The sequence below is a fragment of the Numida meleagris genome, chromosome 1, assembly GCF_002078875.1.
Source record: "Numida meleagris isolate 19003 breed g44 Domestic line chromosome 1, NumMel1.0, whole genome shotgun sequence".
NCBI lineage: Eukaryota > Metazoa > Chordata > Aves > Galliformes > Numididae > Numida > Numida meleagris.
The window spans coordinates 124,091,359-124,110,818 of record NC_034409.1 but is presented as its reverse complement, the minus strand read 5'-3'; the positions used below and the strand labels follow the sequence as shown (position 1 = coordinate 124,110,818).

At 35.8% G+C, this 19,460-nt stretch overlaps 1 protein-coding gene across 9 annotated transcripts in view; it reads left to right on the top strand.

Moving 5' to 3' along the window:
* Positions 1–19,460, top strand: part of STS (steroid sulfatase) — a 113,488-nt gene that overhangs the window by 56,342 nt on the left and 37,686 nt on the right. For 8 of the 9 annotated variants that reach the window (XM_021411032.1, XM_021411009.1, XM_021411024.1 and 5 more), the window contains 2 exons: positions 8,809–8,946; positions 18,555–18,714. In XM_021411032.1, coding sequence (XP_021266707.1) covers positions 8,809–8,946; positions 18,555–18,714 — 298 coding nt within the window. The remainder of the gene's footprint in view (positions 1–8,808; positions 8,947–18,554; positions 18,715–19,460) is intronic. The other variant, XM_021411070.1, reaches the window with a different exon arrangement.

Below are 19,460 nucleotides of genomic sequence, written 5' to 3'. Positions count from 1 at the left end.
CAAACTAATCTGAGACTGACATATTTCTCCTTCCTAGGTTTCAGAACAGAAAGACAGTTTATATTCTTTTCCCGTAAACATCTACTGAACTACTGAATACTATTATGAAACTTCAGCAAAAACTCTTTCTTAGTAGTCTGGATTTCTTTTTTTTCAAGAGTACTTAGATGAATTAAGGATTCGAAGTCCCATTTTATAAGATAGATAATCAGTCTTTTGAGATAATCATCTATAATCAGTGAGGAAGACAAGGAAAAAAAAAATTCTTTTCCCTTCTGATAGTATCCTAAGGAGCTTAAACCAGTATAAATACTGCCGTATTGAATATGCACATATTAAAAAAGAAGGAGAGAAAATTATTTGGGGAAAAAAAAATAGCATACAGAAATATTTGTGGCCTTACATTTTCTTGATTATTCCCACCACCTAAAGTTTAGAATGTCATCTAGAGAAGACAGATTGGACTTTACTTTCTATGGTGGAAAGTTCCCTTGAGAACAATTTTCACAGTCAGGCATTTTTTTTTATTGGTATTAAAAGTGTCTGTACAGAGATTCATTCACTGCTACTGTGATTTGGAGACAGTGATTGCACAGTAGGCTTCAAGTGTCTTAGCAGGCACAAAAGGCACTGAGTTGCCCAAAAGCATTTAGAGAACTAGGTGACCTGACAAGCCTGCATGATGATGGGAAAAAATGGGGATGTCATGTCAAGGGGGCAAAAAACCAAGAGTCTTCTGTTCTGTGGATGAATTAATGAACAGATAACTTCATGTAAGATTGGATTTGGACAATTAAAATCAGAAAGCTGGGAAATGAAAAGAATAAAGATTTAATGATGAATGCTAATGTGATCCTGGTAAAAATACTATTTGCTTTATAGTATATGATGTCTAAACTCAGTTCCCAAATTCAGCAAAGGTGAAAGTTTGTCTGCTGAAACATGAAAGGTGTTTAGGCTCTAATGACAACCAATTTTATGGCAGTTTCAGTTTTGTTTGATAAAAGTTAGAAAAATAAAACAAAGACACTGGTGTATAACTTTACTTTTTTCAAAAAAGTGGAGAGGATTAAAATATGGTATTAATTTTACTTACCTGTTTTAAATTGTTCATACTTTAATCTGCCAAATTTTTTGCATTATCCATTTGGATCTAAGATCATAAACATACTCAGTTTAAAACTGTCTCTAATTTAATAGATGTTTAAACTTTTGAACATATGGAGAAGTGTTTCTTTTATTACTCTTCAGTTATCAGTCACCATCAGCTTTTATTGGAATGATCAAACAGTTGAAGCCTTAATTTCATCTGACAGTCTAATTCAAAAATGAATAGTATCCTTTGGTTGTCATTATGGTTTACCTCAACCCTTTCCAAAACTGGGAGGGAAACACAGGAGATCTTGAGGAAGTAGACAGTGTCCTTTGCATTATGCATCTTAGTTTACAGATTAAATGGCATCTTATTCTCAGAATTAAGATGCAAATTCACCCAAAAAGTTATCACATCTGTCCTGAAAGATGCAAATGCGATGGACCCTCTAAAATCTCATGACCGTCACTCATATTTTAGCATTTTAATCAGGCTAAGAATTATGATTTTCATTAGCCTTCTGTAGAAAGATAGCTGTAAGGTCTAAAAGTGAGCTTTATGCAATGCACTTATTAGCTAATCTAAATATTAATAGGAAGATGGCCACCAAAATAGTTATACTTTTGACCTCTAATAATTCCCCAAATTGTATCATTTGTGTTGTACTACCAATGTGAACATGAAAACCTTGTTATCAATATAGCAACTGTACTTACATCTCTTCACAGCCACAGTGACCACAACTTAACTCTTAGCTTTATTATCCGTGTGCATTTCTATAAGTGTAAAATATTGTTCCAATTTTCACATTTACAAAATAAGTTGAACCCCACATGAATAGGAAAATAAGAGAAGCAGTGCTTATTTCTAGGAAAAAACTATCTTATGCATAATTGAGTCAAAATGTTGTTGATTTATTCATAGTTGCTAAGCAGTGCATGCCTAATCTCTTGTGCACTATGCCGAAAATTCATCCTCAGGGTCTGAAAGAAATGTTATACTTATAAGACTATATAAACAGTCACAAGCCAATTCAAGTTTGCAATTACATGGCAAAATCATACTGGTATCTTAGCTAACCCTACACCATTTACCTTGTTATATTTTTCAGAAGATGGCCTTTCAGCGAGCCCTTACACCAATTATACTTGTCTGATATTCTACATGTAATCTTGACCTAACTACTACTGATTTGAAAGGTAATTTACCTTGCATTTCAGATAATTGAATCTGAGGTAATTGCCTCACTTTCCCCCATTGTGAAAAGAATTCAGAATTTTTGGGGCCAAATCATTCATCTTACGATAAGACAGCTGCATATAAAAACATTGATTTTACTTCATCGCCCTTAAAAGATGGTGTAGTAACTATCTCAGATGTAGATGTGTATACTGATTGTTAATTGCACCCGCTTTACATCCACGTGAAGTTTGCTTGTGCTACTAGCAGGGTTTCAGTGTAGGATTCATCAATCCTACCACTTTTGAACTTCCAATAATGACAGATCTGAACTGTCTTTCATTCTGGAGAGGTACTGTGGAGCAAAAAATCAAGGCAACCTACCTTGATTTCAAAATCAAGCAGATAGATAAGGAACTTATTTAGATTAGCAGTGCATAATATGAGAAAAAAAAAAGCCTACAATTGAAGCAGATATCTAATTAATTATACATAAAGTATTAATATTGTAGAATATTTTTACAACTGTCTCATACCCAAAGACGGAATCAAATTATTTTGTCATTTATAAATGTTGTTTCCCATGAATGTTTGAATAAGTAATACACATGATGCATATGTTATGATACATCACTCATGTAGGATTCAGATAATTTACATATTACTTAATTCTTCACGTGCTCAGAGATGCCTGGAATATGTACATAGAATAACAGTTACTCATTTGTCTCTGCAGAGGCTTCATCTGTTTGTTCTTGCTCCTGTTGGTGTAGTTTTCAGCTGTTGTATAGGTCATCTGAGTCTCATATTCATGAGAAGAGGGAGAGAGCATACACTTGAGAAGGTCCTACTGAAATAAACCCCTAAGTAGGTCCCCACTTCTCTCTTCTTGAGTGCCTAAGAAGTCATATTTTTTTCCCACTTAGAAAAGGCCACTAAATTATCACACAAACTCCCTTGGTGACATCAATTCTGCTGTAGTTACTCCGTGTTTGTCTCAATAATTGGCTTTTTCTCATTCTGCCACTGCAAGATCTTGTTCCCAGGTAGGAATAAACCAGTTCCTCCTAACTATGACTCTTCTTTTTTGTTGTAGCCTGGTTTCAAGATTAGCAAGTAGTCTAGCACAGTAGAAAGGGACTTCAGATATAGGATCAGTGTCTAGAGTCTATCAGCATATCAGCAGAGAAAAAAATCTACTTCAGACCAACTCTACTGTACAACTCCCAGAGGCTGCATGTTTCCTCAGTAGTGCCAGTATTTTAAGTGCATTACCAGATTCCATCCTTGAGTTTAGTTAATTGGAAAGGAATCCAAGTCAGAAAATCCAAGAAATCTTTGCTATGCAAGCAGAAATATATAAAGTGGTGATAACTGGATTGACACAAACGTACATTCCTGCTCCTAATTAAAACACTGATATAGATGTACTTTTTCAGAACAAGATGGTACTTGTTTACCAGAATGTCCTTTTGACATTGAAAATCCCACTAAACTTTAGTAGTAGAAACTTGGCACATTTTTGCTCTCAGTGTTATACTTTGAAGATTACTTCATTGTACAGATTGTTTCCATAATGTAACTTTATAAATAATGTTAGCACAATGAGACTGAGTCAAGACTTTCTGCTGAATCTAATTTTTGCTTTCTTCCTGTAGGAATTATTATATATTTTTAAATAATTTCTGTATTTACTGTCTCTTCTAATCAGTTATATTAGCTGTTATTTTCTCTCACCACTGAGGTTCATATGCTAATGCTCCCTCTATACAGAATCAAGTCTTTTTAGGTGAGTGCATTCAATTAATGGGCTACTTAATGTTCCAAACTATCAATCTATGACTTTGTCCCAGAATTTCCACTTCCTAGTGGTTGTATTGAAGCCCTGAATGTTAAACAAGTTTCACACAGAGTTTATGTACTGCTCGCCATATGTGCAGCAACTTCTTGTTTTGCTGTCAGTGGTTTTATTATTTTCCATCTTTACCTCAAGTGTTGTGCTCAGTGAGTGGGTCTGAAAGTGATAATTACTTCCCCACTGCAGAGACAAACTGATTTACATATTTATCTAGGGAAAGCTGTATGGCTTTAAGCATATCACGAAACATTTGCATATTTATAACCTGAAATGTACAAAAGCTAAAATTAAGATACGGATGTCTTGATCTAAGTTACTAAGCTGATTTTTATACAAAGGTTATAGCCAATGTATTTTATAATCAGATCAGTACATTAAAGAATGAAGTCTCTTTTTTTATTACACAAAATCAATGTAGAGATTAAAATGTTTGTTAACTTGTTAAAGACGATGGGCAGAAGTTGCAACAGTAAGTCTTTATAAGATGAAAATATTAGCCTTTGAGCCTGGAAGAGATGATGAACTGTGGGATTACCGTAATGTAATTCCAGTACCAGAAAGAAGGTCCCAAGAAATTTAATATGCAGTGGATATTTAGCTGAATGGCATCATTATCTTTTCTGGGAGCAATATAGGCTTCCAGATATTTATACATGTAGGGGTAATGTGTAGGAAAGTATGCATGTATTCAAAACACTATCAGATGTAAGCCCCTTCAGCTTCGAAACAAGTTACTTGTCATTCTGATTAGTTATGCTATTCAAAAGCAAACACTGATATCAGCAGGGAATTCTGAAACATAAACAGAAAAAAAGTCTCTAGGCAGAGATGTGATGGCTGATCTTCCCGGATCAATCTTTGTCCAATAATTATCTCAAGCTTACTATAAACTTCTGGGTATGACAGAGTCATGTGAAAGTCTGCTGAGTAGGATAAAATGTTCTATTAAAAGAAATTTCGTTTGTTGCGAACTATCTTGTCCAGAGTCATCCTTAAACCTCCGTCTGAATCTTGCTGTTTCTTTGAATCAGGCGAACTGCTTTAAAGCTTTCCTAATTAGTTGAATGATCTTTTTCCTAATGCCTAGACCACACTGAGGTATTCTATATTCTAAAGCTTTTTTTTCCCCATAATTTCAGCAAGATTCTACATCATTTCAAATTAATACAGATAACCCTTCTGCCCTATTGACTTCAAAAGACAGTAAGCTAATTATGGAGCAAATACATTCTTCATACTCTTGCTTGACTGGAAGAGATTTCCAAATTGTTAATACATTTATAAACACTTTATTGTTCAGTGTTTGTGCCGTGTTTTCAAATGAGTAGTCATTTTTTATAAACCCTGTAACCTAATGTACATGAGTACAGAGGAAATCTTATATGGTTAAAAACTTCAAAAATTAATTTCAGCATTATATAGGGAGGTTCAGCTTCCATTTATGCTGTGTTAGGCAAGTTTAATAGTGGCATAGTGCTCTCTCTTTCCTTCTAAAGAACAGAGTCAATTGCTCTCATCTTTTTTACATGAGTATCACTCCATTGAAGTCAGCATTTTCACTTTCACAATGAAACAATCCTATAATTTAACATAGCTTGAAATGAGAGCAGAGAACAGCATGTAGACAGCTATCCTCACTGTATTTCAGAGGAAGCTTTGCTTAAATTTTGAAACATTATCGTCTTAATTAAAGCAAGCAACATCTTAATGCTATTCTTAATCTATTTTTTTTTGTATAAATGAAAGAACAGTGTTTAATGATCTAATGTCTTTGATTCAGTGTTAGACACATGAATTGGAATATCCACTCCTAGAATGGCAATAGGTGGAGAAGGTTGAACTTAAATTATAGTTGTTCTGTAGGTTCAGAAAATATGCAGCTCTCTCAGTGTTAGATTTATTTTGTTGTTTGTAATGCTGTCTTTCAAAATCTGTTCTGTTCAAACCAGAAATATGTAAGCAGTGCCATTCACAGAGATCAGTATGGCTGTTAATTTTTTAGAACAGGACTTTCAGTCTTTTTGATAAAGAATCTTTCCATTTTTATTAATAGTTTCCTACATTGGGGATTGCAAGCCATCATTTCTTAAACTGAGCTACAGTTTTCCAACTATTTTAACTTATTCATCCTATGGTTTCGTATTCTAACCTTTTTATTTCTACAAACTCTTTACATTTGTATTTTTTTCAATAACCAGGAATGGGATTCAAGGAGATCAGCTAGGCTTGCAGAAAACCCATTCTTGTAATCAAAGAGCATATGACGTATGATACGTACCCAGTCATATTTTATGTGTGAAGCAATAGTTTTAACATCTTTTCTTACTCTGATCTCATTTAGCTGTCCACCACACTCATAAAAATTTAACTCATGTAGTGAATTTATTCAGTTTCAGGTAGGATTCATTTTACCTTGCTAGGTCTCTAATATGGAGGTATTTACTTTCCAATTAGTTGCCTGTTTTTTCTTTTTAGTCGGTAGGTTAAATTACTGCCTTCTTGCAGTAATGATTCACCTTTTAAAAAAGTTAGGCAGCTAAAACAGCCCAGGTGAAAATCCTCCTTGTACATTAACTAACATTATCTAAGAATGTTTATACATCAGTCTTAGCTTAATTCTAAAGTATCTTTGTAATCTAAAGAAATAAAATTAGAAGAGTAAAAAAAGAAGATATTGTTATTGGAAGATGATAAAGGATATATTTTGCTTATTTTATGCTATTTGCTTTCAAAATTTATCTAATATATGGCAGTATGTCAAATACATCTGTTTACAGTACAGGCATTGCATTTTTATTCTGTTTTGTTTACCATTTAGAAATGCTAGTAAGTAAATGCATGGCATGTGTTAATAGAAACCATATCATTCAGATGTTCTTTAATGGGTCTTATTTCACACACTTTATTGCTTGTTTATACAGTGTTCATTATAGTAGGTGTAACTATTCAAGATTAAAATAGAAACTGAAGTTTTGGTTCATTTCTGTGAGTGCATTGTGAATGTCATTCTCTGACAATAGTGTGCTATTTGAATTAATTAATTAATTCTGAGTGGACAGATGAGCAAGTCAAAATTAACATTCAAATTAGAGCATGCCTGAATGTTTAAGTAAAAAGGATAAAGAGAAAATCATAGAATCACAGAATTGCAAGGATTGGAAGCGACCTCAAAGAGATCATCGAGTTCAACCCCTCTTCTAAAGCAGGTACCTAACAATAGGTCACACAGGTAGGCCTCCAGATAAGTCTTGAATATTTCCATAGAAGGAGACTCCACAACCTCTCTAGATAAGCTGTTCCAGTGCTCTGTCACCCTCACCATAAAGAAGTTCTCCCACATGCTAGTATGGAACTTCCTATGTTCAAGTTTTAGGACATTATTTGTCCTATCACTCCACACCACTGAGAAGAGCCTGGCCTCCTCCAGTTGCCTCCCACCTCCCTTTAGATATTTATGAACATTAATCAGATCCCCCCTCAGTCTTCTTCTTCCCAGGCTGAACAGACCTAGGTTACTCAGTCTTTCCTCACTTGGGAGATGCTCCAGGCTATTTATCATCTTTGTGGCCCTTTACTAGACTCCTTCTAGGAGATCCCTGTCTTTTTTGATCTGGGGAGCTCAGAACTGGACATAGTATTCTAAATGTGGCCTCACCAGTGGAGAGTAGAGGGGGACGATCATCTCCCTCAACCTGCTGGCCTCGCACTTTTTAATGCACCCAAGGATATTGTTGGCCTTCTTGGCCACAAGGGCACATTGCTGGCTTATAGCCAACCTGTTATCCACCAGGACCCACAGGTCCTTCTCTGCAGAGCTCCTCTCCAGCAGATCAATCCCCAGTCTGTACTGATGCATGCAGTTATTCCTCCTCAGGTGCAAGACTATATGTGCACTTGCTCTTGTTAAATCTTAACAGGTTCCTCACTCCCCAGCTCTCCAGTCTGTCTTGGTCTTGTTGAATGGTTGCACAGCCTTCCAATGTGTCAGCCACTCCTAGCTTTCTATCATCAGCAGCCTTGTTGAGTTTGGACTCTATCCCTTCATCCACATAATTGATACAGATGTTGAACAAGACCAGACCCAGCACTGAACCCTAAGGAACACCACTAGTTACAGGCCTCAAAAATTATCTTTATGTGCTGTAGGATCCCTGAAGAATAAGGTTAAACCTCATTTGCAGGCTGATGTGTGCTATATTCTTATTCTTTGGTTGGTTTCCAAGACCAATAATTTTAGATTCCTAATCAGTATAAAATTCACCGGAGCAAGTTACAAAGAGTTACAAAGGGTGGCTTCACGCTCATTAGTACAGAAGCCCTCTTTAAAGAATTCAGTCTAAATAAATTTGAATGTATGTGCAGTGCAAGACTCCTCTGTTGTGCCAAGGGAAAGAAGTCTTGTGTAAATGAAATGTGAGAACCCACTATGCATTGGAATTTCAGAACATAACCATGTGGCTTTCTGTGGATTAGCTCATTTTTCAGTTGTACACAAATCTTCTCATTTTATACTTCAAGAAACCCTGCTACAATTGAACCACAGTCTTGACTGCAACAGGCTGTGTGAAATTGTCCCCTGCTGCATACTGTATGTTGCCAATTACAATGTGTATTTGTACATGCCACGGTTAATTAGAACAAGCCACCAAAGGCACTATTTTCTTTTATTTGTTTTTAGGACAGATTCTGGATGTGCTGAAGAATTATAATCTGAGCAATAGATCTCTTGTATACTTTTCGTCTGACCAAGGGGCTCATATTGAAGAAATCTCCAGTTCTGGAGAAGTCCATGGAGGTTGCAACGGTATATATAAAGGTGAACATTCTCTGATATTTTTTTTTTTTTTAAATTGTGTCAGAAAATATTTTCTTGTTTTTCTTCCAAATCTGTAATATACTCTAGGGTCAAAAATTTCAAAACTCAATTTCTTAATAGTAAACTGCTTGTGACCTTCAAACTAAATCCAAGCATAGGCAGTAAATATAATGAGTTTGCTCATCAAATACAGCAGCTCAACCAGAATATGTGCTCAGTGAGAGCTGTGTGGAGTTGTAGTACTAGCAACTAGACTCTTGTATTGGCCAGATATCTAGCTTTCGAGAGATGTTAGTTCATAGTACTTTACTATCATGGATGGATAGCAGAATAAAAAAGGAAAAGATTGTTTGTGAGCCATGAGAAATCATAAATAGGGGCTTAATGCAATGGAATGAGTGGGAACCAGACAAAGAGAGGATAAAGAGAAGATTAGAGGAGTGGTACTGTGTTCATTACAGAAAATGTAACAATAGAGAGTTATGTTAAGAACTAAAATGAGGAGTTGGATTTAGTTTGGGATAGGCAAGTTCCGCAACAGCCAGAGAAGGACAAGATTTCAAAAAAAAGTCAGAATTGAAGAAGATTGTTTTGAAACTAATGCCTACCTATTGAGTTAAAGACTTATTTGGAAATTGAAAGACTTTAATTAGGGGAGTTTTGTTCCTTAGGTACAGATCTTTACAAAATATATACTCTAAAGTCTGTTTGTTCTGTGAAGGACTAAAATGTGTTTTATGTCTATCTTATTGCTATACACTATTTTCTTGTGATATCACCCAACAATACTGAAAGGTACTGTTTACTGCAATATGGTGATCATTCAGAAAGAAAAATTCTTTGTTTGCTTAGCAAACAGCCTTTCTTGTTTTGTCCATTCTGATATCTCTGGTTAATATGATCCCTTCAGTCAGCAAGAATGTAATTCATGGCTGGATACTTTTGAGAATGTGTTTCCATCCTGGGAATGAACAAATTTATCGTCAGCAATTTGTTTTTGACAAAGGTAGAGAGAAAAGGGATAATAGAATGAGAGAAGGAAGAGTGTGGAGATGCAGGAATTCTGCTTGATTTCATGGTTATAACATTTAGTCAGGGATTGGTTATAATAATGTTGCAGAACCATAAAATCACAGAGCAACTGAGACTAGAAAGTGCCTCTGAAAGTTTCTAGTCTTACTCTCTGCAGAGCGGAGTTGGCTATAGAAGGTTTCTTATGGCTGTGTCCAGTCAAATTTTGAAAATTTCCAGCGACTGAGTCTCCACAAAACTCTCTGCGCAACTTGTTCCAGTAGGCACTGGAGCATCCTCACCATGAAAATGCTTTTTCTTATGTTTTTAAAGTAATTCCTTATGTTTCAGTTTGTGCCCTCTACCTTATCCTGTCCCTGTGCACAATTAAAAAGTGCCTTGTTTCTTGTTATCCTTGTCTTCTTCACTTGGATAAATCCATGTAAAATACATGCATAAGACCTACCCCCCACTCAGCCTTCTCTTCTCCAGGCTGAACAATTCCAGCTATCACAGCTTCTCCTCTCATGTGGGAGGATTACATGTATATCGTCCAAATGCCCCATCCCTGGATACTTTCAAGGTGAGGCTGGATCAGGCCTTGGGCAATCTCATCTAGCTGTGGATGTCCCTGTTCATTGCAGGGGAGTTGGACTAGATGACCTTTAAAGGTCCCTTCCAACCCTAAGAATTCTATGGTTCTATGATACTACATGATCTTTTTCATGGCTCACCTTTGAATTCACTCCATGTCCTTCGTTCACTCTTTTGTACTGGTGAGTCACGCATGTATCAGGGCTGAGCAGATTGAAAGAATCACCTGTCTTTAACTTCTGTCAAGATTCATCCTAGTGCAGCCACAGATATTGTTGGCCTTCATTGCCACAAGTCTACATTGCTGCCTCATTCAATTAGTCATGTACCAGGACCTGCAGATATTTCTCTGCAAATACGCTTTCCACCCAGTTGGTCCCTAGCATTTCCAGGTGCAAGAGCACAGCAGATTTCTCCTCAGATGCAGGCTTGGCACATCCCTTTGCACAACTTCATGAGTTTCCAGTCAGCCAAGTACTCCATCCCATCATGGTTCCTCTGGATGGCAGCATGATCCTCTGGTGAATCAGTCTTGTAGCATCTGCAAAACTGGACAAAGGCAGAAAGGTATATAGAGTAAGCTATAACAATGCAGTGAAGTTTTCGAGTGAAAAGACTCAACTCCTTTTAGACAGTAGGCATCTTTCTGAAAAATGACCCTTAGATTTTAAGAGAGCTACAAAGGAATTGCGACTCAAGCAAAACAAGTAATGCCAAAGTCATGATGTTATGGAGTATCAGATGGATTCCCTTGGGTTAACACCAGAGTGAAATCTATCTTAAACATTAGCACATAGGCCTTACGTATTGCTTTAAGTAATTAAGGAAACATATGGCTACATATCTTTAGCTGAAGGCACAGCCTGAGGTGTTTTAGAAGCTCTAAAGAATATTTGCCTTCTAGGATGCCAGACATAAGACAGAGGATAAATGATGACAAGAAAGAAAGAAAAATACTCTGGGGAATATGCCTTCCTGAGGAATAGTTTGATTGAACGGAATATTTTCTATTAAGCTTTGCAGAATTTTGTATTCATACTTACAGAACGGAGAGCAATTTGGAATAGATCTTATCTGAATTAATAAAAATCTGATTGATAGGGTTACCTTGGGAATAGTAAGTCTTTTATTTTCAAAATGAATTATAATGTGGTTTTGCAGTTGTCTCTTATGCTATACTGGAAGTACTGCAATATACTATGGAAAAAAATAATCGCTATGTAAGAAGCAAAATAATTATTGCATGAGATACATTCTTAACAAAATAAAAAGAAGTTAAGACCTATGCAGTCAGCTGAGTATACATTTACAGTTTTAAAATACAATGAACTCTGTTTTATCTTTCACTCTCTCCATCTCTGTATCAGTCCTCAATTTAACAAGTATATTAAGAATAATTTGCAGAAGAGCTGAAGTGGAAATGATCAATTGGTTGCATAACAGCAATTTTCATACATAAGGATTTATTCATATTAGCAGTCATGTGTTAAGGCTCTGTACATAACAGTGTGACTGAAAAAATCAAAAGAACAATCCCTATTTGCTTGTGGTTATGTATGCATGCACTTGGAGCTTGATTCATTTGCAAAACTGGGAGACATGTATGTCTTGTCTCCCTGACTTTGCTAGATAATCTTAGTTACTTACCTTTTTGTGTATGAATGCTATATGAATGTGAATATGAATCAAGCCACTTAACCCTCTTGTCAAAGCTGGTGCACTATATTCAGCTCTAATTGTACTGCCCTAAATCAAAAGCTCTCAACATATCTCCACAATTTGTACTCACTAATTTGTCTTGATATCCAGCCAAATCAGCACCAATAATAAAATTTAAGAGGAGTTTGGAGAGTTAGGCTTTCACTGCAAGTCTGAATGCCGAAGAAGGAGAAATATTATTTGAGGTTGTTATTAGACTAGATCCTGACTGTGGAAAGGTCACCGTATATTTGGATATCTCTTGAAATTAGAAACCAGAACTAACATGGAGTTTAGTTGATACCCAGTCTGATTTTCCAGCATCCTTTTTTAGAAGGTAATATGGAAGTGACTGATTAAAACAGTGGGCCCTCTTTCCAGTTGCCTTTTTCTGACAGATGTAAAGACCAGAAGCTTCAGAGGAAGATGCAGGAGCTCTGCTTCCCTTCTTCAGAGAAGACTTCCAAATCCTAAACAGTATGACTTTGGTTTTAGACACAAATCATGACAATTGAGATTCTAGAAAGGCTTTTAGCTTTAGCTATTACAATTTTTCATCATATAAGTATGAAGGTCCACTTTGAGTTTTTCTAAATTCTTAGTCTAAATTCTTAAGCAATTAAACCCATAATAAAGAAGACAGTTACTGTTTTGAAGTGGGACAGTTTCAGATTCCATTAAACATCTTCTGGAAGTTTAATATTTCTTCTTTGATAAAGGAGTAATAAGCTATTATATCTTCCTTATCTTACCTTTGTTTTCTGTATTTTCATTGTGCCTCTTTCCCCTTAGTAGTTCATTCAGAAAAGTATTGTCTGGTTAATGTCTGCTCTGTTTTGATTGATGTGTTTTCCCTTGCCCCTAATTTCTTATTGTTTTTTCTTTTCTTCTGTGAAATATTTCTCATTGCACAATACATTCTCTTGAAATAGCCTTTTCATGTTTTCCATGAATATTACTATCCATTTATCTATTTACATTTTAACATTAGCAACTTTATTTTGTATTCCACCTGCTATCTTTGTATTTTATTGATTACAGATGTGCTTTAAATATTAGGCTTAGCATAGGTCCATTTTATTATATGTACAGTTAAGGTTATTGTATGAATAACTAAGAGCATAGACTCTAGTTCAATTATTTTTCCTCTAATGTCCATTACACTGCAAATATTCATACAGAATTTGACCTTGCATCTTGTTTCTTTTTCACCCAACTTGGTGAGAAGTCCATTATCTTTTCTCCTGAATTTGACTAATCAGTGCTACTTTATGTCATATGTAGATTTTTTTAAATTTCACTACTTTCTCCACTTCCAATATTGAAGTAAATATATTAAAATAACAAAGGACATAGTACAGAGTAGCATCAAGATACCTTCCTATTAAGTGTTTTGCATGTGTCATAAGCTGTTTTACATCTTTTTTTCCCAACTGTTAGTCACATTTTGATTCATGACAACTCTTTATCTCCTAACCCATGTTTAATATTCCAGAAACTTTTCTTGAAGGTCCTTGTCATGGATCTTTCAAAGTTTTAAGTGTAGATACAACCTCTGTGGAAAAAAAAAAGAATGACTATTTTAGTAAGATCTTCTGCCCAACAGCTCAGAATCTTCTGAATGAATGATTCCCCCGGCAACGCTACAGGCTTGGGGCAGAGTGGCTGGAAGGTTGTGTGGAGGAAACGGACCTGGGGGTATTGGTCGATGCTCAGCTGAGCATGAGCCAGCAGTGTGCCCAGGTGGCCAAGAAGGCCAATGGCATCCTGGCTTGTATCAGAAACAGTGTTGCCAGTAGGAGTAGGGAAGTCATTCTCCCCTTGTACTCAGCACTGGTGAGGCCCCACCTCAAGTACAGTGTCCAGTTTTGGGTCCCTCACTGCAAGAAAGACATGGAGGCCCTGGAGCGTGTTCAGAGGAGGGCGACAAAGCTGGTGAGGGGTCTGGAGCACAGGCCTTATGAGGAGTGGCTGAGGGAGCTGGGATTGTTCAGTCTGGACAAGAGGAGGCTCAGGGGGGACCTTATCACTCTCTATAACTACCTGAAGGGAGGTTGTAGTGAGCTGTGGGTCAGTCTCTTTTCTCTTCTAACTAGTGACAGGATGAGGGGGAATGGCTTCAAGTTGTGCCAGGGAAGATTTAGGCTGGACATTAGGAAATACTACTTTTCTGAAAGAGTGGTCAGGCACTAGAATGGGCTGCCCAGGGAGGTGGTTGAGTCACCGTCCCTGGAGGTGTTCCAGAAACATTTAGAGATAGTGTTGAGAGACATGGTTTAGTGGGGTTATTGGTGGTAGGTGGATGGTTGGACTGGATGATCTTGTAGGTCTTTTCCAACCTAACTTATTCTATGATTCTATGATTCTATGATTCTATGATTCTATGATTCTATGATTCTATGATTCTATGATTCTTGGGTGCACACTTGATAATATACTTTTTCTGGGCTTCTTGGTGTTATTAGGTGATTACTTTCTCTTAGAAATTTGTTAATTCCCATGAGCCTCTTTGACCAGTAGGTCCTTTGCATCCTTTAGCCCCATTAGTTCTTTTGGAATCCTCCAGTTCATGATACGTAGTGAATGATACATGACAAAACAAATATTTCTTACAGACATAGTCCCTGATTTTTCAAATCACATCTATTATAGATCTGTGAGTGCTCAACAAAGACCAGTGAAAAGAATTAGCTGATATTTTTATTGAAATTTATACATTTTCACTATACGACAGTGACCAGTTCATTCAGCAATGTTTATGTTATTAGTAAGCCTTCTCCATTCTGTAATTTACAGAGAAATCAAGCTGGCCCTTATTTTGGCTGCAGAAACTGTGCTAACACATATTTAGTAATATTAGTTAAGTTTCTCTTTTGACTTTAATAAAGAGCAGGCATTGAATTTGTTTCCAGTGTACTGTATTTTTGCATTCTCTGAAGTGATCCAATTTTTTTTTTAATAATCCAGATGAATATGTATGCAATTGAAAACAAATAGTTATTTGATAGTGCAAGGTAGACGATAGTAACCAGATCTGATTATCAGTATTTGTAGTGGAAAGACAAGCAGGCAGGCAAACAATTTCCTTGTATTTTCATTCACAAGAAAAGTATGTTTTGAAGGGTTTGTTTTTATATGAATTCAAGAAAGAATGAAAGGGTAGCATGGTTATAATCCAAGTGATCTAAAAAGTTCTTTTAAATACTTTTCATCGTTCGTCATTCAAAATATTAGTAGTGATATACCACAGAGTTCTCCTTTGTATATCAACTTTTATACAGCCTCTATTCCCAGAGTTTGGTAATAGCAGTCAATTTAAACCAGAGGGTGGGGAAAAGGAGATATTCTTATAGCTAAGATTTGAGATGTGGTTAAAATGGAAATTTGAGATCATGTTGTGGATGACTGCAGAGAGTTATGTCTATTGCTTGTCTGCTCCTGCAGTTTTCAGGAAAAGGTAAATGTAGGCTTTTGTTCAATAAAACACTAAAGGGTGCAACTACTCAGAAAGCTTAGGTAGCTAAGCATGAAAATACAGCCTGGGGTGTTTTATGCTGTTTTAAAAACATTTTTAGAATAATTTAAAAAAAGAAAAATAAAATATTGCTACTCTGCCTGGAGTTTGCCAGACATACAGACTGCTAAGTTGCTGCCTTTTCTCTGTTTCAGTGCTGTTGATGCCAAGCAAAATAGAAAACTAATGAGTTAGATTTTGAAGCAGCAAGAGATTTTATTTTTACATAATGACCTTTTGTGGAATTTTTGTTTTTCTTTTAATATTTCAGCAGTTTGAATGTTTACTTCATGTTTCAAGCACCAATGTGAAACCTTGATTTATTTTGTAAGGAAAATAAAAGCAAATAGCTTGAACAACATGTAACAGCTACAGTTTTAAAGACAACATATATCAGAATTTTCATACTCACTTCACTTCAAGCAAATCCAGTGATGTCACTAAACAAAGTTTTAGTAAAGAGGAAAATCATGTAGGCATAGAGAATAGAAGACAGTCTTCCTCAGTAACCTGTCATTCCTGCCCTAGTTCCCTGCTATTTTTCTATCTTCCTGATATCTCCTCCAGAGTTATAAAAAACTCCAATTAGTCCTTTTTAAAGGAATACAGTCTCTTCTTCATAGAAGTATGCAAGGAGATAGTCCTACTGTGGAGTCCATTTTTGCTTTTTGTATCTCACAGTAGGCAGGCAGAGTTTGCTGAGCGCTCTGTTTGTGCTGGGGTTATTTGAAAGTTTTCTATCTCTATAATGATTCATGAAAATTGTACAGCGAATTTAGTAGCTCTAAAAGTTATCCAATATCTCGGGTTTAAAAGTTGCAACGTGTGTGGGAATGGGTTTCAACTTACCTTGAAATTACTTCAGATTACACAAGACAAAGATCAAAGCAACAGTAAAAATAGAATTTATTTTAACAATCTAATCTGCACAACACTGTTACTAGATTCAGACATGCACAGAAGTAAGAGGAGCACAAGAAGGAAAGCTACCTTTAGTAGGTAGATATGCTCTCAGGATTTTCTCCGTATTGTACAGCCAACAAGCTGTTGTGATGTTTACACAGAACAAAGATCCGGCTCATCTGGATACATCATCTCCCTGGGATAAATTTTCACTGAAAAAATATCTTAATTTGCAAGCATCTATAATTTTATATCCTTATGCTTTTCCTGGATTCATGTTCAGACTTAAATACTCCTGCTCAGCAGGATTTACTGTGATTCATAACTCAGCTGAGATATTAACCTTGACACTTTCCTGCTGGGTAACATATAATGCCCAACTTGCTTTTAAAGTGCAAATGGCTGTTGTACATGGATAGGTAGAGACATCTTTTGTACGAAAGGTGAACAGAGTTTCTTAACATTTATCTGGTTTTTGAACTAACAGTATTAAATATTTGGTATACATCCTTCTGCTGAATGGTAGGGATTTAAAGCCAAATAACCAAATAACATCTTTATAAATTTAAATCTACATTTTCTTTAGATAGTTATTTTGAAAGTCCTTTTTTCTTTAACAATAATTTAAGCAAAAATAATCCTGGCATGTAATTTCTAACTTTTAGAATAGGTACCCGTGTACTTTATGATGAGGAATTACATTTGATGCAGTGGCAGGAGATGATGTTTAAGACTGCTCTAAAAGAATGTCCTTGTTGAAATCTGAACTTGCACTGCTTTCCAAGAACAGCTTAAGCTAAGGTTGTTGCTTGATGTAATGTTGTACATTAGAAAGTTTAAATTTTTTAATGTCGGATTAATAATTAATTATGTATTCCTGGCCATTTTATAGTATATAATATATTCAGCATTACATGTTTTGATAAAACCAATGAAGAAAATATGCAGTAATGTGTTATAACAAAAAATCACAAGCTAAAAAATTTCATCCACAAAACTCTCTCTATATAATGAGTAAACATCTATGAAGTTGCCATCTTGTTATTAAGCAATGAAAAAATTGTAGGAAAAGAAGTATCTGTTCTGAATTCTCCAATGCAGAAATGAAAAAAAAAAATCATGGAGAAGTCAAGACAGTATGTACGGAATGGCCTGGGCTTGGCACTGAAGATATGAAAATCCTTGTGCGTGGAAGGTCTAACTCACTGAGGAAACAGAACTATTCAAACACTTCAATGTGATATTTTGTTTTATTAATCAATTTATTTTTACTTGAAAAGGGAGAATCAAGAAATATAGACTTGTAATATTTGAGCCATGAGTTACTGTTGGCTTCAGTTAGTGATGTGAGTTCAACACACATATTCCATTTCTTTCAGACATTTCTATTGTTATTATCATTGTAGCAAATTTCTTACTAGTTCATTTATTTAGAGAATTCAGTAAGAGATTTAAATTGATACTTTTAAAAGACCATTTTTAATACAATATAATATATATATTCTGGTTTCATACCTAAGATTAAGTCATACCTCAATTTATTTTGATTCCTGTTTTTGTTATGTCTGCATATATCTGTAAGACTCATTTTCAAGGTCATATTTTCTAAAAGGATTTCTGCAAGATGCCTTTTTATTTCCCACAACCATTATTTATTTTTATAACTACATATACTTTATAAACTCTGTCTAATATATTAGAAGATTTACTATAAGAAAGTTTCTGATTGTGGGTGTGAAATCTAGTTCAGTATACCTTGCAAGTTAAAATGCATTTAATGAAAAACTACATAGATAGCATGCTTATTATTTATAAATGGTATCTTATGGGGGCATGTGCTGTTTTTCTAAGAAGAAATTGGTGTCTTTTCAAACACTTTCTTTTTCAGGTGGAAAATCAACTAACTGGGAAGGAGGTATTCGTGTGCCAGGTCTTCTCCGCTGGCCTGGAGTGATACAGGCTGGCACTTACATTGATGATCCGACAAGTAACATGGATATTTTTCCTACCATTGTCAAACTTGCTGGGGCACAGTTACCCCATGACAGGTACGTATACTCTGTAGTTTTAAACAGCTAGAACTCGGTATCAAGCACTAATTATTTCCCTTACTTTCTCTTGTATCTTTGTTGGGTTTTTTTTGCTGACATCATTTGTAAAGATCAGCTCTGTGGCTAGTTCAGAACATTGCAATCTAGTTGTGTCATCTGGTGTGGTAAGCCTGCAGGGGAGGGAAGAAGCACTGGACAACTATAGGGTGACAGAGTACCAAGAGCAACATGCTGGCCTAGAATTATTTACCAAAAAGCAAAAACAAATGTATCAGAAAAAGTTCTGCTCTATATGATTGAAGATGGTAGAAAAAAGGACCTGCAAGTTTAAATTATTTTAACTCTATGAGTTAAACCTTGACCTACTTAGTATAGCAAGTCTAATCAAAATGCTACCTATGCTTTTCTCTCAATTTATTGCTCTCTCCCAAATGAGTGAAAATAATCTCTTAGAGAGTTTTGTAGTCTGATAAGAAACTCCCATCAGACTTCCAAAATTCCTAAGATGTTTTACTGGCACTCCCACATCCCTGTGTTTTATTTTGTTCAGGAGATCCCCAGTCTCATCAGGAATATGCACCCACCTAAATCCTGTTGCCATCCAACTCCAATATGTAGAGAAAGCTGCTGCTACACTTATGCTTTGAACACATCTGCCATGCACAAACAACTTACTTGTGAGCATAATGCATCCAGAATCCACATGAGATAGATCAGCCATGAGCAGAGGCACTCTGCTAATG